We start from the raw sequence: 27,288 nt of genomic DNA, 5'->3' as shown, positions 1-27,288 counted from the left end.
CTCACAGAGAAAAAAAGCAATGCATATGTTATATAAGATATTATTCAAGAAATGTAACAATTTACCAATGTTGACTAGATGGGGATTTGGGAACTTCTCTAAACAGCCTAGCCTGCAGTTGAAAGATAAGAATGGCACAATACATTGCAATCTGTAATGTTATACACACACAAAAATAACAGATAAGTTTACAAAAAAACTGCCAATTTTTGGGGTTCCTTAAAGGCAAAATTAGTACTGACTGAAAATGTTGTTTACAAATGTAGAAATTTCAGTTACTTTAAAAAAAACAGACATAGCCAAATCAGAGAAAATATCAATGCTCAAAGCAGCATTGCATTTTATTTTTTTCTCTTTGGACAAGCTCTTCTGCATAAGAAATTATCTTGACTATGTATACAGATCATCATGGAACTAGTACATATAGTGTTTAAACTACATATTTCAACAAACTCTGAGGAACAACGCTTTTTTTTAGCACGATACAAGACAGACTTGACAAATAACATAAGTAGAGTTGCTTCAACAGTGAGATGTCCTGCATATAAATTTAATAAATAAAAATACACTGATGAATCTATAATTGGGAAGAGTTTAAAATATCAACAGTATGTAAGCAAACTGAAATTATGCAAACAGAGCTATTTAACTCAAACATTAAATTTTAATAATTTTGAAATATCAAAATTCTTGATGTTGATACTTGAGTTTAAAACAGGAATCTTAAACATACTTAAAAATAGCAAGATTGTTAGCATATTTAAGAATTTACATTAAGCGTTGCTGTATACAGTTCATGGCCTTGTCTACAAAAATGGCTGTAACATTTCTGAATGCAGATCACAGAATGCGGGCATTGCAATATTCTTTATTATTAATTATGGCACTTCTTACCATGGAAATTGCTTCTCACATGGCAAAGGAGTAGACCATTATGCTTAAAATAGCTTAATTTATACATATTACATATTTCTCTTTCATACACAGCAAATTGCGAAGCAATCTTGCAACATGAAGAAAAGCAGTGCGGTGAATCTTGACAAACTTTTAGAGGACTTCTCACATATAGAAATGGTAAAAGATCAAATAGAAAAACAATAATATACCCAAATTTTTATATGTTTGCCTAGAAAGTTAGCAATTCACTAAAGTCACTTTGAATAGTGAGAAGGCTGCTATATAAATTAAATAACTATATATTTTCTTTCACTAAGCCTTTGAAGTTCCTCTGTTTATGGGTCTGATTTTGCAGTGGAATAGAACTCCTAATAATTAAACATGTGAAACATGTAGTAAGGCATTGTGTAAGCTCTGATCTCATTTAGGAGTTTCAGCTCTTCAAGGCAATTAAGTTTTCAACTGAAAATGCTTTTTAACTTTGAAGTAGAGACAGGTAGTGTTTTCCCCGATGTCTGTCATAGACCGAACCTAATTGTTTTCTCTCAGCATTATGGGGCTATTTTTCACTCACCTTTTTAATATAACGAGTTAAGCTTCAGGGAGAAGACCCATAAGTAAATAGAAAGAAATTTGCCTTCCTAAGGGACTCATGGAATCCATTTTTTCCAAAAAAATAATCTCTGGAAAAGAGTAATAAAATCTCTTTCCTGAATCCCAACAGTCAGATAACAAATTCTATTAGTGTTTTGTTCAGAAAGTATTTAGTTTCAGAATGGCTATGAAATCAGTCCCTTTAAATTCACCATTCTCTATGAAGCACATCCAAGATCATTCTGGTTTTTATTTTAAGGATCATGCTTTCAGATATCTAATGCTTGATCAAATATCAGCAAACATTCAGCATGTATTTTTTTAAAAAGATTTTTCTGTCAGAATAATTGAGGAGCTTGGAAGGATACTTCAAACAAGAGGTTTCATTTGGAATTCAAATTATTTTCCTACAGAAAATATCAGAACTTCATGGAAAAAATCATTTTCTGAATCTTGAGTTGGACAAAACAAATAAATTGCTGACAATGAGCCAGTCAAGGGAAGAAATGGCTAAACAAGGTAAGCATTCATTTCCTTAGCAGTGTTTACCACCAGACACGTTGGAACCCATAAAATGTGTATATGTATTCTATTTTTGTGTAATTAAAGGTAGTCCAAGTGCAGAGCAACCCCAATATTCTGGCTAGTGGCAATGAACTTCGTTATTGCACCAGCGCCAAAGAAGCTGGCATTCAAAGCATAGGGGTTTTGTAGTGGGAAGAGCACTTCCCTATACATTTTTCACTATTTAAAATTGGAAAGCAGTTGAATCTTTTGGGGAATGAAGTTCACTGCCACTTTAAAATGGCTCTGGATATTACTAGCAGGTAAATGAAAAGAGTCACAGTAACTAAGCCTTAAATCTTTAGACATGGAACAGCTGTCATAATCATACATTTCTTTTTCTTCCATTCGGTCATATTCAATTCTCAGAGATTGCCTGGACAAAGCCCTGCAGTTTTCTTGGCTATGTTTTTCAAAAGTGGTTTTCCATTGCTTGTTTCCCAGGGCTGAGAGAGAAGAGCTAAGGAAGGACTAGAAATCATGATCTCCCAGTCTGTAATCTGATCAATACTATACCAAATTGGCTGTCTATAGTCAATCATACATACTATCTTGCTATTTCTTCATGCTCAGATGTATTGCTGTGATGCAGGCTAATGTTACTCCATCTGAAGCAGTTCCCTTCTCTCTACCTTGGCCTCTGCAATGCAAGCACCCTGCATACTCTCATAATAGATATACCGTGCTAGAAAATTGTTGTGCGTTTGCTAATCACTGTAGGACAGTGGAGGTAAACCTATGATACAAGTGTCAAAGGTATCAAAGGTGACAGGATTGATATTTGGGTGACACACCAGCATTCACTTGACAGCAACTATTATTAAAAGTACACTATATTTGAAAATTGCACAATCTTGTGCAATTTTCAGAACTGTGGAGATCGCACAAGAACGGAATGTGCTCTTGGCATGGCCCTTGGATCCTCCAGAAGTCATGTGATCTTCAAAGCCTCTGAAAATTGTGAGACATAAGTGGTTTGCAGAGGCTGCAGAAGAGGATTTTCCAAAGCTAACTCAAGAATGTGGCCCAGAACTGTCTTAGGTAGGTCTCAGGGGTCTGTCCACAGATTGCTTCCCTTTTGTTCAGGTGTGCATGTGACATGGCAGCAGAATCAAGCTGACATTTTCTGAACTGTTGACATGCTGGGCCATTTGCCATATGCCACATGGACTTATAGTGGTTCAAATGTTAATGTCCAGTCCAGTGGTGGGATTCAATTTTTTTTTACTACCAGTTCTGTGGATGTGGCTTGGTGGGCATTGCAGGGGAAGGATACTGTAAAATCCCAATTCCCTCCCCACTCCTGGGGGAAGATTACTGCAAAATCCCTATTCCCTCCCCATCCCACTAACCTGCTTTCCAGCCCTGTTCTCCTGTGCAGGGCAATCAAAGGAGACCCAGCCAATCAGCTGGAACTCAGGAGGCAGAGAATAGATGGGGGCAGGGCCAGTCAGAGGTGGTATTTGCCGGTTGTCCGAACTACTCAAAATTTCCACTACCGGTTCTCCAGAACTGGTCAGAACCTGCTGAATACCACCTCTGGTCCAGTCCACCCAGCCATTCAAGGACAGGATAGTCTATGTTGAAAAAAATCAGACATTTGGCTGGTGTAAGCTCTTGATGGACATTTGGACAGATGGATATTTTGTCGAGGAGCACTAACAGTCACACTGAGGGGTAGAGATAGGACCCCACTTAAACAATGAATCCTGGCAGACACCATGTTGGGTACAGATCCTGTTCAGAGTTGACCATGCTGGCGAGGAAGGTCAAAACCTGGCACAAAAGCATTAAACATAACCAACATAACAATCATGTTCTCTTATTCTATCATAAGGAGCAACAATGAAAAAAAACTAACATAATGAATAACTCCATTGTAGAACAGACTCCAACCATAGTATATGTATCAAATGGCCTTATGGGATAGCCAGGTCTTTAATGGATTTGAACCTTTTTAATATATAATCATCTGAACATAGATTATTCCTTTGCTCATTACTTCTTTGTTCATTCAGTGTGTTTAATTTTAGGTCCTTATGCATTTGAAGACAGGTTGAGAATTGCATTATGTGTTAAGCCAACAATTTAACAAATTAAAATATCATTTAAATAAAATTTATTAACCATTATTAATCAGTAATACACAATCAGCAATAATTGCTAACTTTTTCCTGGTGATGTTTCATCCCACCACTAAGCAGGCCCAACTCTGTTGAATCACTAAGCAGGCCCAACGTTTTCAGATCAGCTTAGGTTTGAGACAGACTTTTTAAAAAGAATCATGCATTATTATTTTATAAGCAAGTTTCATCTTGGAAGAAGCATTCTCTTCTCTGTGAAAGATAATGCTTTTTAAAGACAATACCTGCTTCTGTCAACTTTCCATAAATGTGTGTATTGAAGGAACAATTACTCAGAAATGCTTTTTAATTAGTTACTTTATAATTGATCTATCTTGAAATAATATATAAGTGCTAGATAAACGAAGTGATATAATGATAACTGGTAACAATATAAATTGTGCAACATACCTGAATGTTAGGATTCAGTTTTCATTAGAAATATTTAAAACTTTTTTAAAATGCTGAAATAATTAGGTATATAAAGAAAGCTGAGAGAATGAATGGATTGTTCCAAGATGTAGCAGTTACTGCTTTACTTGAACTCCACTTTGGCAACTATAAATGTGAGGCAAGCCCAAGGCTGAAGAAGGAGCAGAAATCCTAAAATATTTAATTGAAGGTTCAAACATGTTATTTCAACCATGTGATACTTTTTCCTTAACAGAAATTGTTAGGCATTTTTAGATCTCTCCAGAATGGGAAAACATAATGTAGCTTTAAATTCTCCACATGTATATTATCTGAACTCTTTAGAAGCAACATTTCACATTTTAATTTTAAAATTAATGTTATGAATAAATGGTCTGAAAATTAAGGATACCAGAGGCCCATCTTGTGGCCACTATTTGCAATTGCAGATAGTTGGAATATGAGTACAACTGCTAAGTACAATTGCTGATACTTCAATAAACAAACTTAAAATAGAAAAAATTATACTTCAAATATCAAAGTTGGGTTTTCTTTCATTATATCCATCTTGGAAGGATGTATGCCTCAGTGCAATAATTTTAAAAGGTTAGTATAATTATCAAAATAACAATAACTTAAAAATAAATATATTAATTTCTTTACTTCTTTTCTTTTTAAAAGACTGTGCTACATTCCAGAATGTGATTAAAGGTCTTCAACAAACTATAGAGGACCAATATAACTTGAGAGGTAAAGAAGTGCAATGTTATTTCGTAGAACGTTATTTTTCTTGGTTGAGAGGGAGATCCTATGCAGGTAGTCTTTGACTTTAGAACCATTTATTTAATGACAGTTCAAAGTTACAATGGCTTTGGAAAAAATGCTTTACAAACTGTGGTCACCTTTAAAACCATCATAGCACACACACACACCCAGAGTCACATGATGGCAATTTGTGTGCTCATGGTCACATGATATAACTTTTGAGCCTTTTTACCTGTTTCCAGCAAAAAAGCCCATTGAGGAATTTTGCCAGCATATCCAGTTGAGGGAGAATATGAGAATGAAAAGATTCAGGATTTTAAAAGTTATTTTCTTCTCTTGTTTTCTTATGCAAGAACCCCTGAATTTTGATGGCCCTGCAGTTTTAAATCAGTGACATTCAAGTCAAGGATTGTTACTATTTTTTTTAGAGTTCAGAATAATTGGCAATTTATTTATCACCTTTATTTTGTAATATTAATATCTTTATATAGACGAAAATGAGCATCTCAAAAACACAATCCAGATTTTAGAAGAGAAATTGAAGACTCATGAAAAGGTAGGACCACTCTGTTTTCAGAACCTCTTGTTTCTGATTTCTAGGAAGATGATTTTCTGATTTTTATAGCAATTATTACTATGTTCCTTACTGTTCATTAATGACTTAAATACAAGCATATTAGATTGTTGGATTAATATTTAATGTCTTATTTGTGGCTAATAATAATAATAATAATAATAATAATAATAATAATAATAATAATAATAATAATAATAATAATAATAATAATAATAATAATAATAATAATAATAATGGCAACCTTTTCTCCTGGTAATTTTATACTTGCTCCTGACATCTCCAGGACCTGTAACTGGAGTGAAACAATTATTTGCAAGTGCATAACAGCAACAATATATTATACTATATTTTAAATTGGTAAAATTTGCATGTAACATTTTCTGCATTTAAGGCAATTATGAATTGCATAGATACAAACATTACTGTTGCATTTACTGTTTGGAAGGGAAGATTTGCCTTTTGCCACTAAAGCATAATGTTTGAATGCAAATCTATGTCCAATTTCCAGTTTGAAAAACCTTGGAAAATTATTTTATTAGAATATTGAAGGGGCTGAGTGGATTTATTTCTGCATGAGCTGCAAGTATTTCTGAAATCACACACATGCATACAGACATCATGGTTTCATTTGCAATGATAGAACTCTGCAGAGTTTGTGGACAGCTTGTTTTCCTATTGTCAGGAAGCTTCACCTTTCCTCGGCTTTTAGACTGAGGTTGTAAACTGTTCATAATTGATAAAGGGGAAACAAGACTTGCTTCTCTACCACAATTTAGATTTGTTTTTAATACAATCAAACACATGCATACATTCCACTATAAAAAGATTTATTCTAGCTCTTTTGGCTGTAGAACCTTGAAGCCTAGTAATCCAGATCAAAGAAACATAAATTGACAAGACTTGAGTCATTACTTCCTCTTCAGCAGGGAGTCAGTGAATTGCAAAGTGGCACCCTGCTACTTGTCTTACTTTGAGCAATGTCCTCATGGAAGGGAAGGGTTTGCAAATTGTTTTCTTTTTGTGTGGAGGGAGAGGATTTTTGTTGCTTTAAGACTGGCTTGGTCTCTCTTGAGGAGAGTGGAATTTGAAGAAGGCATCGAGTATTTCCTTCTAGCCAAGTTAAAATGCTTATCCAAAGATATTGGCATAAGATTTGCTACATGCATGATACTGCCAAATAGGGCTATTCTCTTTATAATCTGGAGGGCATGTTAAGGACAAGGATTGGTAAATTCTCTTGGCTTAGTTCTTCTTCTCCACCAGGCCTCACCAGCTAACAGGAAAGAATTAGTTTGTCATTCTCAACATGGCATCAACATTGGATGGGGAGGGGGGAGGCAAATTTTGATAGACAGCTAGACCTCTATACCATATGTTCAAAAGAAGCCCAAATCACAGCTGATAGGAGGATTGGACTGTGAACCAACAGAGAAAATTAGCTCCTTGTCTTCATCCATCCCTTCATCCACCATCACTTTCTCATACACACTGCCTGTTCCCCATCACTTTTAGTCAGGTTTTGGTTGGTTCAGTTTTCCAAAATAGGGACTGTTTTCCTGGTAGGTATAGGAGGAGAGCCCAGTTTAAAAGAATTGCACTTTCCATCTGCCCATGGCTCTGGAAAACCATGCCCAGGAACCAGAGGGTTCAGGTATGCCCACACCACCTAAAGTGACCAATAGATGCCAGAATGATCCCAACACCAAAGGAATCCCCAAGGAACCCAATTTAAACTTTTGGTTAAAAAATGCAATCTGCAGGAGTACATTGAGTGAAAACTATATGGAGATAAATCAATTGCAAAGACTTAAATGTTTCAATAAATTCCTAGGAACATGAAAATATGGTTGATAAACTCATTATAGAAATAAAAAGCAAGGAGAAGGAACACAACCACGAACAGAACAAACTTCACAGCAACATGAACAAGCAACGTAAGCATAATAGATAATGTTTACACAGTGTTTGAGAGACACAGAGTGTAAGGCATAGTTTTCATTGAGTGCACTATTAAATTATTTTTCACTAATAAAAGACTGAGAATTATATGTTTCAAGTGTTTTGAAAATGTCTCTTTCCAACTGAAAAAGAGAGTAAGTTTAAAGCTCTACATGTATGCTCTGCACATCTTTAATAACTTATTTTCCATTCTAGCAAATTAAGCAGTTTCAAATGAGTAACACAATTTGTTCGTTCTGCCTTTCAGATACAAATTGTGTTATTAAAAAACCTTACATCAGCTAAAAAATGAACTAACTTTGCTTCTGCTTAAAAACAGTAAAGAAAATATACAAGTGAAAGGGAGGAGGAAGGAAGGATTTCTTCAAGTTTGCAACAAAGTTTATTGCTACCATTTACCCTCAATTCAGACCAAATTAGTCTCTGGGCATCAGCTGGTGGTCCTTCATGGATAGCTGATGAAGAGAGCAAGAATTAAGTGATTTTCTACTCTTGACCCAAAAGCAGCTGTAAAAATAGGAGCTGATATTTCTGTTTGGCAGGGAGGAGACAAGCAACATGGAACAACAGCTTTTGCTTTAGCTAATGTAGGGAGCCAGATTGCCTTCTTCTTAGTAGTATGTTCTTTCTGGGAAGCAAGGTATACAATCTCCCCAGTAGCCCTTGGCCCCCTTGGCAGATGTATGAGGATAGAATGTGCTGCTATCACTTAGTTCTCCAGTTCCTGGACAGCTGCTAGTTGTGGTGACATGTTCTATATGATATGGAGACATGAACAAGATATGAAGAATACTGAAGTATTGGGGCTTGTCCAATGCCTTCAGAAGGACTTTTTTTGCAGAGTGAATACATATTGTTTTCAAAACATTTAATCTAATTTTGTTACAAAAATCTAATTTTGTTACAAAAATCTAATTTTGTTACAAAATATTTAATCTAATTTTGTTATAGAAGTATGCTTGACTGCATTGAAAATGAAAACGAAGCATTAGAAATGACACGTAAAACAGAGAAAGGTCAAAAGTAAATTTGATTGACCAAGATTACAAGATCAAGTGTCAATTTATAGCAGGGGTATCAAACTTGCAGGCCATGGACCAGATGCGTCACATGCTGGCCCCGCCCCCTCCCAGTTTAGGAAGAAGAAAAAAATCCCGATATGTCATGTGACAACGCTGTGACGATGCGAATTTGACACCCCTGGTTTATAGTATGCTGAAAAGAATGGGAAAGTGTTTCACTTCTCCCTTATTGCATCAATAGGCTGTTGATCATCAGCCTTGTTTAACATAATAAATTCCCTGTTAAAGAAGGATGAATGGAAGAATCCCCAGTGACCACTGTTGATCATTTTACTCAACATTTTGTTGACTAAGTCACCCAAATTTATCAACCTTGACTTCTCCTGTGCAGAGTCTGATTTGATGATTGTGGCAACATTTAGTTCTGTTATTTGAGATTAATTTGGTCTGTTGACTCCAGAGAAGTAAATATGACCCTTGCCATTTGAAGGAATTATTCATGCTCCTCCTAGCCCCCCTTTATTTAATATACTCAGCTTGATATTGTCACCTGCAACATAGCTATGGATGGCACTTATTCCAATGTCAGGATGTTGCTGCAATCTGGATGGTATGAAAGATGCTAAGGTTGAAGCCTAGCAAAATGGAGTTACTGATTGCGCTGTGTAGTTTTCTGTTCATTCCATTCTTGTTTCCTAAGGGGTAGCATCACCCTTGAGGAAATAGGTCACAGTTTGTAGGTCCTTCTGGACTTCTGATTACTGCTAAATGACCAGTGGAAATAATATATAGGAGAAGCTTTGCTCGGCTTCTCCTGGGATGTATCAGCTGCAGCACGTTTTTGAGTGAGAGAACCTCACCACCATGAAGGTAGACTTCTGCAATGTGTTGTAGACAGGGGCAGTGGCCTACTTATTGACTACTGTTAATCACTATTACACTTATTTTGCATTGGTTCCCAATAATTTCCCAGATGCAATTCCAAGTGCTAATTTCCACTTTCAAAATCCTATATGGCTTACTACCCATATACTTGGAGGACCAACTATTATTAATAGACTTGATTTGTCCAAAATGTATGAAATTTTCCCAGAAGAAACTAATTTTATGAAGTGAAAGGGGTTGAGGCCAGAATGTATACCATGCTATGTGTTTCATAGCATGGTACCAATGCTATGAAACATCTTCTGCAAAGCCTCTCTTGATGAAGGCCACTTAAGAATTAATGAAGACTGAAACTTCTGAAATTTGTTATGGTGCACAATTTTTCTTAATTATGATGACATTAAAATAATAAAATATATCATTCTATTTGATTAATGCAATTATTTTGCTTCATTATTTTTAATTTTGTATATATGAACAATTGTTTTAGTTGAAAGCAAGATGGAAGAGCATAAGAAACTAATGGAGAAGAAAGATCTAGAGATTTTAGAACTAACTAAACAACTGAAAGCTCAAGAAAAGGAAAAGCAGAATGAGATAATCAAATTACAAATAGAGGTATGCCATCTCTTACACCAGTCAGATATATGCTACATTGATAATTTATTATAAATTGTGGATCAAAACCAAAACATTGCATTTTACAAAATTAAAAGAACTACCTAACAAGGAATCATTTTAAGGAAGAAATTGATATGATTTCAGTATGCATTCATGTTACATTTTTCATATTTCATCATTTTCAGTTCAAATTCATTTTTGCCAGAGCTGTCACAAAGAATATTTTCTCTTACTGACTTGGGATCAGAACATCGGTGAAAATACCTCAGGAATGGTGTCTTCCCAGTCTATTGAGATTTGTGCTTATTTAAGATTGAGACTGACAGTTAAAGTCTTTTTTCATTATTACATACAGTTTCTATGTTTGTAAAAAGTATTTTGCATATTTAGAATTATTAGTCCATAACCTCCTTTATTTGCATGTGCAATATCTTGAATCCTGCACCATAGATTATTGGGTCTCAGATTGTAAATTAACATGATTCAGGATTAACTAGAAGCTGAGTGGACAAGAGTCAGTGAGATGACCAAAACAGTATCCTGCAATGCTGCTTGGGAGGTTTTTAAGCCAGTGACTTCTGAAGAAGTTGACAGAGTTCCCTATAACTTTATTTTGTTTACTTGCATACCTGACCTCTGCCCTTTCTGGCTGGCTGAAGCAATGGTGGGGGAGCAGGGATATGGATCCAAACAATTGCCATGAAGGCCTGTTGAGGGAGGAGTTATGGTCATCTACTGTTTGGAATGAAATATCATTGGGGTACAGATGATATCCAGTTAATGGTAGTAAATAAGTTTAACATTAAGATGGCAAAAGTATGTTTTTGTTTCATGTTTTGATTCATTTTCTTCCCCACCCCCAGAAAGTAGTAAACAAAAAGTTATTGTAGAGTATTTTATGCTCTATACTAAAAGAAATGTATTCATGCCTTTAAGAGTTTGTGCTGATACCATAATTGTTGATAGTTTATTAGAATTACAGCCTTAATATCTTTCTTTGTTCTTATAGTTGCACTTTTCGCTCACCATTTCTACAAAGTCTTCAGTTCTTAGCAGTAAACAAATACATGACCCAGTCAATTAAGCTACCCTTAATCACATTGGTTTTGTATGTATTACACTTGCTTTTCTGCATTAAACTCTGGGAAAATTCTATTTTTACATTATCTTTGTAACAGCTCTCTAAAATTGATAATGCCAGGTGATGATAATGAGCCAATTTTACCCATTTGGGCTTCATGGTCAAATGGGAGCCTCTTTCCCTGTGTTATGTAAATATCCAAGAGTTGCTTGTACATTATTAAAATAGCATTCATTACAGAGAAGCTTTTTCTCTCGTTTACATTTTTATCAACACACTAATTCTTTTTTTAATCAGTGTAATACTAAACTGGAAAGGCTGCAGACCAAAACACTGAAAGTACAGGCTAACCCCACAGGACTCCCTCAAAATATATATAGAAAGGTAAGTGTTTTATTGTTTTCCAGAATGTAAGTTAGTTTAAGGGTTAAGGTGATTTGACTGCAGATATTTTGCCCTACTCTGTCTGTTTATAGTCATATATGTGAGATGGGCAGCTATACAATTAACCAGATAAAATAAAATTTAAAAAATCCTGTTTTAACAGTGTCTTATGCTGGGATGAGGGGAAAACATCCCAAAGAGCTACTTCAAAAGAAAGCAAAGTTCTATAAATGCTTTTCTCATTTGAGATCCATTTGCAGTGGGAGGTTGCCTCCAAGTCATCCATTTATTTCATAGTCCTGAAAAAATGTACGAGGCTCCTCCGTAGTTTCACATTTTTAGTATTGATAGTTCTTCACTTAAACATAAACTTTTTCCTAAAGTAAAAAACTGGGAAATACAATTCCTCTCAAATTTCAAGTCCACTATTGTTACCATTAACTAGGGAGCAAATAGAGATTAGTCTTTGGAAGGAAAATATCCAAAATTATTGAAAACCTGTAGTAGTTACTGCCATTAAGGGTCTTGAATTTCTTCAGTACGATTCTGCCCTACAGCTTTAGGCCCTTTGCACAGAGCAAAAGTGTGGCTGTTAGGATGCCATTAAGCATTTATGCAGCAATACAAGTACACACTTCCCATTGATGTGAACTCCAGCCTTAAACGGCTTGCCTCCTTTTCCTCCCTATTACTTACTTACAGCAAGGCTTCAAGGTGCTTTGTCACCATCTCCTTCTCATTCCCAGTTGACTTGAGAGGCACAGCAACTAGCTGGGTGTTACAGTTCTCATCTTCTCCTGCCACAGAAAGCAAACCCGGTAAAGTGTTTTTATTTATTTAGTCAGTTTAGTTTTATTGACCTCACCCCTTTCCTAAGAGGCCTGCAGGGGGCGTCCCTGTCCTATTGTTTCTTTTTATTTTTCTCATATGTATCCATTTCATGTATTCATAACTATGTTTATATTTATACCTATTATCTTGTAAGCGATTGACAAATCAAAGAAATAAATAAAAAATAAAATAAAGCAAAATGGAAACAGAGCCACTGACTGGGATGGACCTTTTTGTGCTTACTCATTGGCCACCTGAAGGGAGCAGGTTTAGTGATGAGTGGATTTAGCAGTTGTCCCTCATGTAATAACTATAGAATGTTTTAAATGCCAGGGCTATGGAGAAACGCCCTTTATTGTTTTTATCTGGTAGTGCCACTGATTTGAGTTGTCTTTAAGTATTTAGAGAAGTTTATTGAGTTGGAAAAATATTGAATAATTGAAATGATATAACATGATATTTTGCATTATTCCCTCTATGTAGATACTCACCAGGAATCATGATTCCCATGCTTTACTAAACAGCCTGGTTGTTTTGACTTGTTTTATTTTAGTTATTATCAGATCAATTTGATTTGACTTCTTTGACCATAACTAAATATTGTTCTATAATACAATACAGTATGTTGTATTGTCTGGTCTAGTCCTTAAATATTTTAGAATAATGTTTTTCTTGTTTTATTTGTTGGTCTATGACAGCATAAATATTTCTGATTCCTAGAAACTAAGTCATGAAACACATCAATATCTCTGAAGCATCTAAATTTGTGTATGTGTATACATTTCTGGACATATAAATACACATACACACTTTTTCATATATAGGTATAAGAGGGTATAATTTTTTTATTTATTTGTTTTTGTAGAAGCTCCAGCATCTTCAAGAAGAAAAGAATAAAGAAATTGAATTTCTTCGAAATACTATCAAAGGCTTAGAAGAAAAGCTCGACAAACGTAAAAATTGCTATTTTAAACTGCAGCAATTTTGAGAACATGAAACCACAAGTTTTACTTTGGAGAAAGAACTGAATGGGAGACACACATTGAATTCAAAGATATTTTCATTTATTAAAACATAGTTTGTCCACCTGCAAGATCTTCAGTTGTGTGTACTTAACTACTTTCCCTCTTGTAAGCATTCACCATAAAATAATTCAGGTTTTATAGGGGTACGATTTCCCTACCAAACCATCATGAACTATGGCAAACACAATCTAAAGAATCCTCTGTTCAACATTTTCTTCCTCTCTAGAACTTGCAAAATTTCAGTTAATTTCAGAAATTTCAGAAACTATACTATTTTGCTACATAAAGATAGATGTTATATAAACATGCTTCATCACTTACAAAAGATTGTCCAAATCACTGGTTAGCAGAAATAATGATTAAGTGTAGGTCTCACATTTTATTACGAGATACGTATGCTTATCCTTCAATGAACTTACTGTTTCATCCTATCTCATCAGTCTCACTTCATGTTTTTAAAGACTGTTATCCCAAATTCCAAATGAACTATGATAGTGAACAGTCTCAGAAACACATAAATTGATTTTAATAGGTCTTGTTATAGGACTCACACTTTATAACATAAAATCTGATGTTAAAGTAGTGAATTTTGTAGACTTCTTGGTGAAAATATCTGGTTGGAATACTACGCACAGAATTCTATACAATTATCTTAAATGGCTTTAGAGTTTCATAGAAGAACACTTTCACTTGGTCTTAACTTATAATTGTAAAACATAGTTAGCAAATCTTTTTTTATCCTCTCCTGTTCTTATTTGCTCCGTATCAAGCAGAAGCCCCTAGGTCATAGTTTTTGCTCCTGTTTTCATGAATGCAAACAGAATGGTAGAAGAGGAAACCAAAAAGAAAAGCTAACAAACACCACAGACACTTGGAACTGGCATTGAGAAACAACTCCATACCATTATGGGAAAGTTTTGTTCTAACTGTTCAAGGCAAAGTCGGATGACAAGGACTGTATTCTGTATCAGTGAAACCACAGCACATGACTACACCTGAACAAATACAGCCAAAATCCAAGAACTCTTGCTTAACTGGCAGGTGTAAAGGTTGTTTTTCTTTCTTTCCCAATAATTTACATAATGGTATGTGTGTCAGGAAGATTACTGCTGGGATGCATTCCTCTGATTTAATGCCCTTCAGTCACCTATGGCAAGGGTTTCCAACCACTTTGGCAGAGATAGTAGGACCAATTTCAAACGATTATGGAATGCATTCCAAAGTCTTCCATAGGTGTTTAGATTGTTCCTCAAGCTCAGTTGTCCAGCCCTGCTCATTGTCAGGTTTCACCCCTTCTTGCTGCTGGTGACAATCAAGCAGCTGTTGGCAGACGTCACTGTCAAGACTCAGCCACGTTGTCTGCCAACAGCTGCCCTTGTCACCTTCAGGAAGATGGGAGCTCTCCACGACAATGTCAGGAACTTGTGCTTTGCTGATCTTCAAACAACAGGTGTCGTCAGTGTCAGCATCAGCTACTGGAGATGGGACCTGTCGAGAGCTGCCAGTTTCAGCTTAAATGGCGCTTGCAGATGCCACTCCCCCTTTCTCAGAGCCTGTCCCCTTGCAAAGCTATAGCTGCCGGTAGACGGGCAGCTTTGGCAGGATCCAGGCCCAAGACACTGCTGTTATGCTGATTGTTTACTTCTGGCCGATCCCCTTTGGGATGATGTCCATGATGATGATGATGATGGGGATGACGATGTTGATGATGATGAGGGTGATGATGAGGGTGGGGATGCTCAGTGGGAGGCAACCGTGAGGCAGAAGCTGCCACGGTTTGCTTTTCTTCTGAATTCTCTGAGATTCTTTTACATATTTCTTCAATTTCAGGTGTCTGAAAAAGTTCAGGCAACATGGTCAGAATTTCAACTGTTCTCATACAGTAGTATGTCAACACAAAATATAAGCGGAAATCAGTTTACAGAAAATAATGTAACTAAGCTGAGGATTTCAGCCTAAAATGACAATCAATGTGTTCAGCTTCTCTCATGACTATTCTTTTCCAAGTCATTTCTAAAGTGCCTTATGCTTAGATCAGCATGAGACTGACTTTAGAAAATACCCAGTTTGTTATAATTTTCTGACCATACAAAAGCTGGAGAGTCCTAGTTCCATTTGATGTTGGTTATTTACTTGGTTACTTTGCTTCCTTCTCAAGGAATTAAAAACAATGTATAGAATGCTACTTAATGACAAAGATCTGAATTTTACACATCCGTGATGGCGAACCTATGGCATGAGTGCACATGCAGGGGTCATCCATGCATGTGTGGGGGTCACGGGGTTGTGCACACACGTGTGGGGTTGTGGGGGGTTGCATGCCCATGCGTGGGGGGGAAGGCCATGCGTGCTTGCATGGGGGGCAAGGTGCATGTGCGGGGCGCACGCATGCATTGCATTTTGGGGATGCGCGCACACGCAGTTTGGGCACTTGATGCCAAAAAGGTTAGCCATCACTGTTATGCATGAACAGCACTGAGTTTAATGGCAGTTTGGATGTGGAGTGGCAATCCAATCATTTTGCAGTTGGGGAAATGCTCATGGGTCTGCATTTATAGGAATGTATTTTTTTTTCTAAATTAAGCAACTGGAGAGTAAATGCCTCCAGGGTGAAACATGATATCTATACAGATAGATCTATGCAGATATAGAATGAGATCTATACAGATATACAGTACCTTACCTGGCTTCATATCTTATACTAACTGAATTTGAGCTTAGCATGTTATGTGAACTCATGGAATCATAAGGTTGTAAAGGATCTTGGAGGTTTTCTAGTTGAACCCTCTGCCCAAGGTAGGAGTCTTCATACCATCTCAGATAAATGGTTGCCCATTCTTTTCTTGAAAATTTCCAGCAATGGAGCACCCATAATTCCAGGAGACAAACTGTCCCACTGCTTAATAGTTCTGACCATCAGGAATTTCTTCCTAATTTCCAGTTGGATCTCCCTCTGATGAACGTCTATCCGTTGCTTCTTGTCCTACCACCAGATTACTATCAGGAATAAATTGACACCCTCTTTCCTGTGACAGCCCTTCAAGTATTGGAAGACTGCTATCATGTCTCCCCTCAGTCTTCCTTTCGTTGACTCAGCCACTGTGACTTAATAAATCATAATTAAATATATCATTGGTTAGATATCTTTCTCTATTTTTTCTTGAAGAAAGCTAGCAATCTATTTCGTTTTGGAATAAAAAAACACTTGAAAAGTTTGTCATTATTTGCTAAGAAGTAATACAATTCTTAGAAATTACAAAAATGAAATCAGTGGTCATAGGTTCTGTACATTTTTAAATTTTAATTTAATCAGATTAAAATTTAATCAAAAATTAAATTTTAATTTAATTTCTTTTTCCTAGATACTTCTATACAATAAGGAAAGGAAAAAAATGAATACATACTGTGTATGAGCAATTTCCGCAGGTGTCTTCACAATAGGCGATCTGAATAGCTTTCTCTACATATGGAAAACTCAGGAAAGTATAAGGTAAGCCAAGGTGATAAACAAGACGACCACACCTAGGAAGAAAGTAACCCAGTTCTTAATATCAATGCATCACCATATTTATGAAGAAAAGTTTTACAAAACTAAAAAAAAACAAAAAACTTTTTTGCATCTTAAGTTCCTTGTCTTCTGCTGCGATTCCCAAAATCTATAGTACGCATATTATAGGGAAATTGTGGATTAGGGTCACACTAGGACTGTTGTGATAGCATGATTACGGTAATTCTTAATCCTTTGTCTTCTACTATCTGTTTTGAACGAATTGTCTCCTCCTGAACTTTCCTACCCTTCTGAAAGCAAAACAGTGATAAACCCCATTAAGACGGACCTGATAAAACCCATTAACAGGAAGGGCTCATATGAAAGTATGTATTCTCCCTGCAAAAAAATCCCATTAGTTGGAAAAGCAGCAAAACCAGGGGAGGGAAAATGTAAAGTGAAAACTTGTATGCAAGGGCCACAAATACTTGTGAGGAAGTTCATTCATTTAAATAGCATAAACTGATACAGAGAAACCACTTTGGGGAAAAATAAACTATTTGTAATGGTTTGGGGGTTTTGGTGCCTTCGAGACAATGTTGACTCTGGGAACTGCCTGGACAAGTTCTTGCAGGTTTTTTTTAGCAAGTTTTTGGAAGGGCAGTTTGCCATTGCCTCTCACCTAAGGCTAAGAGAAAGTGACTGGCCTAAGGTCACCCAAATTATTAATGCCCAAGATAGGATTAGAACGCATGATCTTCCAGTTTCCAGCCCGATGCTTTAATCACTAAACCAAACACATATCACATTGAAGTAGCCAACCACTCACATTTTCTGTGAACCTACTCAGCCAAATGAATGGAGAAAACCACTTTTATGTACTCTGAATGTATTGTGCAGATAGTGGCGCAGAGCCTCTTATGCAAAACTCTAGGATGCCATCTGATCCAAATAAGCCTCATGTGCTTTCAAAATGTGAAGTACCTGTCGTAAATCAGGAAATCATCTTTTTTGCCTTTTAAAGTAGCCCAGACATCAGGTTGCGTTGCATTTTGTTGGTATACAGGAATGTCTTCTGAAACCTTTTCTCTTAGAAGTTGGTGCTTCAGCTGGGATTGGTGTCCTTGGTGATTGACCACAATGAAGGTGATATTGACCAGTCCACTACTTCCCAGCTTCAGTTGCAGGTCTTCAAGTCTAATAAGTAAATAACATTTTATGCATTCATTTTTTTCCCTTTAGAAAAGCAGAATTTGCTTGGGGGTGGACAGAGGTGGTATTCAGCAGGTTTTGACCAGTTCTGGAGAACCGGTAGTGGAAATTTTGAATAGTTCGGAAAAGCGTCAAATACCACCTCTTACCATTTTACCTTCCCCTGCCACGCCCACCAAGCCATGCCCACAGAACCGGTATTAAAAACTTTTGAATCCCACCACTGGGGGTGGGGCATGTTATCTACAATTATCTAAGTTGATACTACAGAATTAGGAGTCCTACTATACAATCAAACATTACAAATAGATTTGAAAAGTCACAGCAGCTTTAATACACCTGGACCAAAAATAAACTAAACCAATCTGTTAGCCTGGGAACAATTCCTAAGAAACATGTCATATGCAATTGGGTGGACAGTCACTAATTTTTCAAAAAATCGATTTTGGGATTAAATTCAAAAATGAAGAGACAATGTTACTGAAGAAGGCAATAGCAATAGCCATAGCATTTAAATTTATTTAGCACTTCACAGTATTTTCCAGGCCTCTCTTAAGCAGTTTACAGAGTCACCCTATTGCCCCCAAACAATCTGGGTCCTCATTTTACCAATCTCGGAAGGATGGAAGGCTGAGTCAACTTTGAGCCGGTGAGAATTGAACTGCCAATCTACTGGCTGTCGACAGTCAGCAGAATTAGCCTGCAATACTGCATTCCAACCACTATGCCATCAAGGTGTTTTGTTCTTACAAATTGTCCCATGGGGTTGTTTAACAAAGCCAGAATGCCAGTTTCAGGCCAAAAATAACTATAAAGCAGTAATTTTGGCAATCAAGCAAAAGCTATTGTGCCAGAAATCTTAACTTTTTTTCCTCTCCCCACCCAAAGCTGAATAAAAACTTCTCTTGCTTTAAGAAACAGACCCCAACGGGATATACATTCATGTGCAACTGCATATTTCGGTGGTTCTTACCTGGAAGCCTGCAAAAGGCACAGGTATCAGCTAGCCTGGAGCAGAGCAACCACTGTCACTGTCCCTCTTGACTTTATCATGGGATATTCTACCCCGATGTTCCATTCTGGAGGTTCTTTACAACGACCCTGATGCTCTGTTCCTCCTCCTGGGAGGAGACAGAGGACCAGGGCTAGTCCTAGCCCAGCCCACATGGCTGGACGTGGCCTGCAAAGCAGAGAAACAGGTTAAGGAAGAAAACTAAAGACTACACAGGTAGTCCTTGACTTACAACAGTTCAAATTTACAACGGCACTGAAAAATATGATCGTTATGGTCGTTTTTCAGTTATGACCTTTGTAGCAAATCATATGGACAAAATCCAGAGGCTTGTCAACTGGTTCATACTTATGACCGTTGCTGTGTCCCAGGATCATATGATCCCCTTTTGCAGCCTTTTGGCAAACAAAATCAATGCGGAAGCCAGATTCACTTAACAACTGGGTTACTAACTTATCAACTGCAGTGATTCACTTAACAACTGTGGCAAAAAAAAAAGATGTAAAATGGGGCAAAACTTACTTAACAAATGTCTCATTTAACAACAGAAATTTTGGGCTCAATTGTGGCCATACATTGAGGATCACCTGTATAAGGTATCACACAGCCTGCCCTGACTCTTTCAGAATAGCAATGCCAACAGATTCTGAAAACATGGGGCATCTCTTCTCTAAAATTGTTTGGTACAAATTAAAGCTACACCACATAAAAGAATTAATTTGCCAAGCCAACTTGGTGTAGTGATTAAAATGCTGGTCTAGAAAACCAGGAGATTCTGCTTCCTAGTCTCATCTGAGGCATGGAAGCCAGGTCAGCCCAATCCTACCTCAACAGGGTTGTTGTGGGGAAAACAGGAGGAGGAAGGAGTATTATATATGTTTGCTGCCTTGAGTTACTTATAAAGTAATAAACGCAGGATAAAAAAATCTACTCAAAGAGTCCAAGCATTTCTGATTTTAAAATAATTTTTCTACTCAACGATGTCTACCATTGGAAGAATATGTTTGAAACCTATGAAAAGTATTTTTTTTCTTCAATCTATTCATACATAACTTGAAATATTTCACATTTCTTGGTTACTAGAAATTATGCAAAGTGACATGTTGTTTGGGGCAAATGAAAACTGAAAACATAAGAGACAGAAAGCTTCACTATGAAAATAAGATCTTTGAATCTGTTTACTCAGAAATCACTGCAGAGTTGCACTTTGCATTGCAGAATGCAATGCAAAGAATGCAAAGGGTTTGATTACTCTAAATTCTGGTCTTCTACTACAAAGCTACCCAGAAATCAAGAAGTGTCTAGTAGCATCAGCTTAGTCTAACAACTTTTGTCTGAAAAGGTACTTATAAGACTATAAATATAAAAGGCTTCCACAGACTAACATTGTACTATGAGTGACAATGCAATCTTGCCCATCTACACAGTATTTAATGAATTGCCATTCTCCGTTTCCGTGTATGCGTCTGGCAGTTCTCATCAGAACATGACTTCATGAAAAGTTGCACTTGCATATACGGTACAAAGCAAGTATTCTCTTACAGGTCGTACATCTAAGCTGGGAATAGGCATCTGACAGAGGAACAGGGCAGTATTACAGAAATGTGTCATCGGAGCTTGTACAAGTGCACAATCGGAATCGTACTTCGTGTAAAAAAAAAGAAAAGGCTGCAGCCCTTTCTATATATGAACGAGGGAGCCAGCCACGCAGAGCTCAGCAGGTTTATTGCCCCGTGAAATTAAAATGAGCAGCCTCGCATCCCAAAGTACTAACTTTGTGTTACGTGCAACCTCGCTAGAGAATTTTTTTGGGGGGAAGACTTGGATTCTATGTTTCAAACGACCCCCCACCGCCACTCCCACGATCCCCAGTCCCCGCTTTCATCGCTTGCACCAACCAAGCTTCCTAGGCTATGTCGGTACACAGCCGCGCGTTTTCACGGACGTGCGTTCAATCCAAACCGTATTTTTGCACGCGCGCGTGTGGATCTCTGCGTCTTAAGAGGAGGAAAATAGTGGGGTGTTTTTTTTTTTTTTTTTAATGCATTCAAAGCCCCCTTTTCCCCTTCCCGGCTCCTAATGGACCTTCAAAATCCCCTTCTGCAACTTCCACGAACATTTCCAAGAGCGCACAATAAAACTCACCGCGCAGCTCGGGACAAACTTCCCCACTCGCAAGCCTCTCGTTCACCCTCCTCTGCTGACTGGTATTTATACCCCTCGAGTTGTTTGTCTCCCGAGTTTGGATACGGTTCAAAGTTCGGCAACTCTCGCGCGACGTCTCCAACATACCCAAAGTCTGGGGCGAGGAAGAGCAGCAACTCCCCAAACCGAAGGTCTATGGAGCTTCTCAGTCAGGATTTGTCCCAAAGGTGCTTTTATTTCTTTTTTCCTCCGAGAGGCGACTGGACCTTCTGGTTATTTTTTCCTTGAAGACGTTTCCCTTCTTCTTTTTTGGCAATTCATCCAAGATAAAAGAAAAGGAACATATATACATGAATGGGGAAAAAAAGGGGGGGGGGGGGGGGGGGGGGGGGGGGGGGGGGGGGGGGGGGGGGGGGGGGGGGGGGCCGCCGGGGGGGGGGGGGGGGGGGGGGGGGGGGGGGGGGGGGGGCGGGGGGGGGGGGTTGGGGGGGGGGGGGGGGGGGGGGGGGGGGGGGGGGGGTTTGGTTTTTGTGTTTTTTTTTTTGTGGGGTTTTTTTTTTTCTGAAAAAAATTATATTTATTTTTTTTTTCAAACACTTCGGAGCTGAAGAAGCTTCTTGGATGAGAAAGGAAACGTCTTCAAGAGGTGGGGGGAAAAACACACACACAAAGTCCAATTGCCTCTTGGAAAAAATAAGGAGAGATTTAACCTGGGAATAAGGAGAAACTTTCTGACAGTGAGAACAATCAACCAATGGGACAGAAGTTCCCCTCGGAAGTTGTGGGAGCAGCATCACTTGAGACTTTCAAGAAGAGCTTGGACTGCCATTTGTCAGAAATGATTAGGGTCTCCCGCTTGGGCGGAGGGGGTTGGACTAGATGACCCCCAAGGTCCCTTCCAACTCTGATTATCTGTTATCTTTGGGTGCTCAAAGCGAAGCATCTTCCCTGCTGCGCGCAGGGTCCCAAGTCAGAGATGAGGAGGCTTCAACTCGGGATAGTCTTGGCCGGAGGGAGAAAGGGGAAATATCTTTTGTTCTTCTCTTTTCTCTTGCTGTATGTTTCCCCTCGAGGGGGATTCCATTGCTCATTTTGGTACCCAAAAATAGATTTTCTCTTACAATACAGCAGTCTGCGCTTAGTGGCGGACGAAGGCTGACTGGTGCCCTGAGCACTGACAAATCTTGGTGTCCCCCCTCCTTTGTACATACAAGATTTTTTTTACGAATCTTCCATTGGTTTTTTTTTTCTCTTTCTTTCTCAACTTTGTGGTGCCCCCTTTGGGCCTGCTGCCCTAAGCATGTGCTTAGTCTGCTTAGTGGTTAATACATCACTGCCTGCGCTGAAGGCACTGAGTAAACCCCAACGCTCAGTGCCATTGGAGAAATGGGGTTCCAGGACTGGCAGCAGCTGTAATCCTCTCCCTAGCCCCCAACATAGCACCCAGGAACACCATAGCCCCTGAAGACATCATTTTGCTATCCAGAAAGTTCCCTGCCTCTCTTGGTTTAGATTTCAAACATGGTTTGTTTTAAACGTGTGAAGCAATCCAGCTCAGCCACTGTCATTATTTCCAAGAATGCCTCTCGGCTCCATAAGCTGCCTACAGTAGCCCCTCAAGTGAGAAAGGCAGCAAATAAATTGAATAAATATGGCAGTTCTTTTGGAAATGGATGCCTTGTCCTGGCAGCCCTTTCATAAACGGGAGGAATACCGCACCCCCAATCAAAAAGACACCAAACCTTTTGCGTTAATGTTCATACTATGTTCTAAAATTGCAGATGTATTTCCCCCCCCCAATCAAAAAGAGGGGCTGGGCTCTTACCTTATGCTAGGCCATAAAGGAGCTGGTTTGGTGTTGTATAAACTCCAGGTAACCATAAAAACCACTTTGGATTAATGTTTAAATTAGTAATGTGATAGCATGATGTGTGAATCAGATGTTATTAGCATGTTCAGCTGTATATATCATCTACGCATTATAATGACTAGCAATGGCCAAAGATCTAGGAGTAAACAGTTGCTTCTAGAGTTGACTCTAGAAAAAGTACAGAGAAGAGCAACCAGGATGATTAGGGGACTGGAGGCTAAAACATACAACGAGCAGTTGCAGAAACTGGGCTTGGCTAGTCTAGGGAAGAGAAGGACCAGAGGAGACATGATAGCAGTCTTCCAATATTTGAGGGGCTGCCACAGGGAGGAAGGGGTCAATCTATTTTCTAAAGCACCTGTAGGCCAGACAAGGAAAAATGGATGGAAACTACCCTGGAAACAAGGAGAAACTTTCTGACAGTGAGAACAATCAACCAATGGAACAGAAGTTGCCCTTGGAAGTTGTGGGAGCGCCATCACTTGAGACTTTCAAGAAGAGATTGGATTGCCATTTGTCAGAAATGGTCCACGGTCTCCCGCTTGGGCTAGGGGTTGGACTAGATGATCTACAAGGTCCCTTCCAACTCTGATTATTTGTTAAATCTGTTAAATCTGCTTCTAGGCATGAGTTCCTGATGTTAATATTGTGTTATTGTTTTTCTGGTAGGGAGAGGTTTTGCAATTTTCCTATGGGAATAATACTATAATCCAGAATCGCTGGAGGGCAACAGGTGAGGAACCTTGTATTGCAATGTAGTTTTAAGGTGTGTCAACAAATGTATCATTTCTGGATCTCAGGAAGGAATGAAGCCACTATATGCTGCATTGTCCAGGTCCGTTCTTGAGAAATGGATCTTGCTGTGGGATCTAGTCATCTCCACTAGATACGTTCCAAGAAGAACAAGACACCATATCCCATGAAGACAAGTTGAAAGATCTGCAAATACTTAGCCTTGGGAAGATGGAAAGAGACATAATTGTATCTTTGTCAGTGCTCCAAATGGTACTTTTCAGTTGTATAATTTTGTGATTGTTTATGCTTTGTATGAAAATTTGACAGCCTCGAGAAAACTTGCAAGCTGGAATGTTGATAAAATTGGCTATAACTTGCAGTTCCTCTCTTGATTAGGCTGGAAAAGTTTAATTAATTTAGTTCAATCAGTAAAATGTTTAACTACAGTTAACATGTTTCAGCTGCTTAGTGCTTTTCTGCTTCTTGTTTTCAAAATTTCTACTTTGACTGTTCTGACTTTAACTTAAATATGCTCCAGTGTTTGTCAACGAGGGCAACTTTAAGTTGTGTGGACATCAACTCCCATAATTCCCCAACCAGCAGGGCAATTCTTGGAATTGAAGGCCACGCATATTAAAATCGCCCAAGTTGAGAAACACTGCTCTAAAGGCTTGTCTGTTGTGGGGTTTGGGCGGGGAGGGAGGGGACAACAAAACCTACTTTCCAAAACATGTTTCAAAATGTAGTGCACTTTCAAAAAACACTGCTTTGAGGTAGAGACAGGGCTGTTTTTAGAGTGAAATCAAGGTACAGTTGAAAGTTCTGACATGATAGTTTAATATTAACTTTCCAAGCAGAATGACCGCTGGCAGTTCCTAACTATACTTTTTTTTTTAAAGGTAAATATATACCATTCTGTTTTAAAAGAATCTTCCCCTTAAGTGCTTTCATAAATGTAATTGCAGCGAATGTACTTTTTGTAAGAACAACTCAATTGGCATAATCAAATATTGACACGCGGATCAACGGTTCAGGTCTCTGAAAGCTCCCCAGGTGGTAGCTCACTTAGTAACAGATATAACACACACTGAAAAATGGCAGGGATTGCACAAGGTACACATCTTGGTTCATTACACCATGACATACTCCGTGTACTTTTTTGGGTTTGCACAACATACTTGGTGGCAACTCTAAAAGACCATAAATATAGCTGGCAGTTTTGTGATTTAGTGGTTGCTTCCTTCACAACACATCCACACAGCCCGCTGACCGAATTAGCCTATTTTCTGTGTTTGTTTAATAATAGCAACAATAAACTAACTGAACAAGTTGGATTTGTACAACACACTAAGCAACGAATAAGGTTTACAATAACCAAGCTTGGAATGCATGAATATTCTAGGATTTTACCTGTGTTTAGAGCACTGTGGGCAGCATGAGGTTTAAATAGGTTATGTCCAGCTTTCAAACTAAGTAATAACACAGATCTCCTCAGCATTGAAAATAAGCCCCAATCTTGTTCTGACCAAGGCTTCTGAGACTGTAATTAAGCACACGCTTCATTAAAACAACTCTTGTTTTATTTTAACCCTGGGAATTATGTTCATTCCCAGCCGGTAATGAGTCCCTTCGAGATAAGCACCCACCTTTCTTTCCTTTGAATTGCTGCCAACAACTAGAGTGCCAAATGAACTATAAAAAACCAACCGAAGTACAAAGTCCACACAGAGCTTCAAGGTTTAATCCGAACAGAAAGAACGACTTTGCTTCCTACAAAGGTTTCTTCACCTTTGCCTGTCCTTTATACCAAGGGTCTCCAATGCTGGCAATTTTAAGACTTGTGGACTTCTACTACCAGAGTTCCTCAACCAGCAAAGCTTAAAGTGTTAAAGTTGCCAAAGTTGGAGACCCCTGCTTTATACCTTATGGGAGGGGAAATCACCTCCCAGCCTTACTCGAGTTGCCCCTTTTGTTTCAGCTGCTCTTGCCTTCTAACAGCTCTGTGCACACGCGCACTGGGAACAGGCTCCCTTGGGTCCTCTGCCTTGCTGCTGCCAGACTCTGGAGGCTCCGGAGTCAGTACACCACTCCCAGATGGTCCTGGCCCCATCTCTACATTGGACACAGCACCCTCGTCCGAATCCTCTCCAGCCTTCCAGACTGGACCCCGTTCTTCCCCTCTCTCCGATTCCGCTGCCATCTGCACAACAAAACTTTTTATTGAGCATTGTTCAATCGACATTGACTGTGGTTAAGCTAAGTATGGTTCATTCAGTTAATCTAGTTCGGAGAATTCATAGGACAGTGAAGCATTAACTAACTTCAAAAGCTGGCCTTGCATAGCATATTAAGCTATTGCTGATTGACTATCTTCTGCCACAGTATGTTATGGAAACATAGCACAGTAATCCAGGAATAGTCTATCAGCCATAAAGCCAATTGTCACACAGTCCAAGCCATTGCAGTGTTACCAGCTTTGTATCTGCTAAGCAAAACATGCCCAGCCAGCTGTGGGTTGGTTAAGATTACCTTGTTGGGTCCCTTCCAACTGCCAGAAGGGTATTGTGCCTACCCTGAAGCAATTATCACTTAAGTCAAGTGGAAACTGATAACATTCCTAACATTCTCCAAAGGTGTTCAGGGAGCTAGAATGACTCAAATGACTAGTTTTTCCCACTCAGTTGTCAAGAGGAAGGAATGGTTGAGGTCTGTGAATATAGCTGGCTTCCGGGGACATGAAAAAAAGGGCAGGAATTTGATTGCAAAGTCACTGCCATTATTTTGCCTTTTTTGCCTCACTTGCAGGCATCTCTTCTAGTTCTCAGTACATCTGTGCCAAATAGCACAAGAGCAGTCTGGGTAATTTTTTTAATGCTGCATTTTCAAAAGTTTTAAAAATAATTCTGAGATTAGGAAATTATCAGATTAGATATTTTCAAATGCCACTTTATTTTTTTAAAATAAATAACTCAATGTGGCACCTAATACTCCTTCCTTGTCCTATTTTGCCCAGAGTTGGACTGAGAGTGTGTGAATGGCCTGAAGTCAACTAAGTAAAATTGAGCAACTGGCATTTATTAAGGTTGCA

The 27,288-nt window shown here is 38.4% G+C and overlaps 2 protein-coding genes and 1 long non-coding RNA gene across 4 annotated transcripts; 2 read left to right on the top strand and 1 right to left on the bottom strand.

Annotated features, from left to right (window-relative positions):
• The first annotated feature begins 991 nt into the window (after positions 1–991).
• On the top strand, positions 992–13,807 carry CCDC152 (coiled-coil domain containing 152). 2 transcript variants are annotated; one of them, XM_087958481.1, is made up of 8 exons: positions 992–1,074; positions 1,905–2,010; positions 5,271–5,339; positions 5,846–5,910; positions 7,763–7,865; positions 10,288–10,415; positions 11,797–11,883; positions 13,580–13,807. In XM_087958481.1, the coding sequence occupies exons 1-8, from the start codon at positions 1,012–1,014 to the stop codon at positions 13,700–13,702; spliced, it is 744 nt and encodes a 247-aa protein (XP_087814607.1). In that variant the 5' UTR covers positions 992–1,011; the 3' UTR covers positions 13,703–13,807. The 2 variants fall into 2 exon arrangements, with proteins under 2 accessions (XP_087814607.1, XP_087814608.1); XM_087958482.1 differs by lacking the exons at positions 992–1,074; positions 1,905–2,010 and adding an exon at positions 3,059–3,096.
• SELENOP (selenoprotein P) lies at positions 13,757–21,635 on the bottom strand. Its single transcript, XM_026666459.2, has 5 exons — positions 21,596–21,635; positions 19,412–19,618; positions 18,211–18,423; positions 17,144–17,261; positions 13,757–15,573 (listed from the first exon to the last, which is right to left on the bottom strand). The coding sequence occupies exons 2-5, from the start codon at positions 19,603–19,605 to the stop codon at positions 15,286–15,288; spliced, it is 813 nt and encodes a 270-aa protein (XP_026522244.2). The 5' UTR covers positions 19,606–19,618; positions 21,596–21,635; the 3' UTR covers positions 13,757–15,285.
• Positions 21,636–21,718: 83 nt separating this feature from the next.
• LOC148132583 (uncharacterized) lies at positions 21,719–24,646 on the top strand. The gene is made up of 2 exons (XR_015748255.1): positions 21,719–21,822; positions 24,266–24,646. It is a non-coding gene; the product is annotated as an uncharacterized LOC148132583 (long non-coding RNA).
• The last annotated feature ends 2,642 nt before the right edge of the window (positions 24,647–27,288 follow it).

Source organism: Notechis scutatus, chromosome 2 (genome assembly GCF_049901735.1).
Source record: "Notechis scutatus isolate UNSWTSFEM ecotype Mainland chromosome 2, rNotScu1.2, whole genome shotgun sequence".
Taxonomy (NCBI): Eukaryota; Metazoa; Chordata; class Lepidosauria; order Squamata; family Elapidae; genus Notechis; species Notechis scutatus.
Note: the sequence above shows the minus strand (reverse complement) of the source record. Positions and strands in the feature narration are given on the sequence as shown.

What these genes read in the sequence shown, in the direction of transcription:
- CCDC152 (XM_087958481.1), top strand. Translation starts at nt 1,012, where the DNA reads ATGAAGAAAAGCAGTGCGGTGAATCTTGACAAACTTTTAGAGGACTTC. An exon ending in GGACCAATATAACTTGAGAG is followed by an intron (nt 5,340 to 5,845) that starts GTAAAGAAGTGC and finishes ATCTTTATATAG; the next exon opens with ACGAAAATGAGCATCTCAAA. An exon ending in TAATCAAATTACAAATAGAG is followed by an intron (nt 10,416 to 11,796) that starts GTATGCCATCTC and finishes TTTTTTAATCAG; the next exon opens with TGTAATACTAAACTGGAAAG.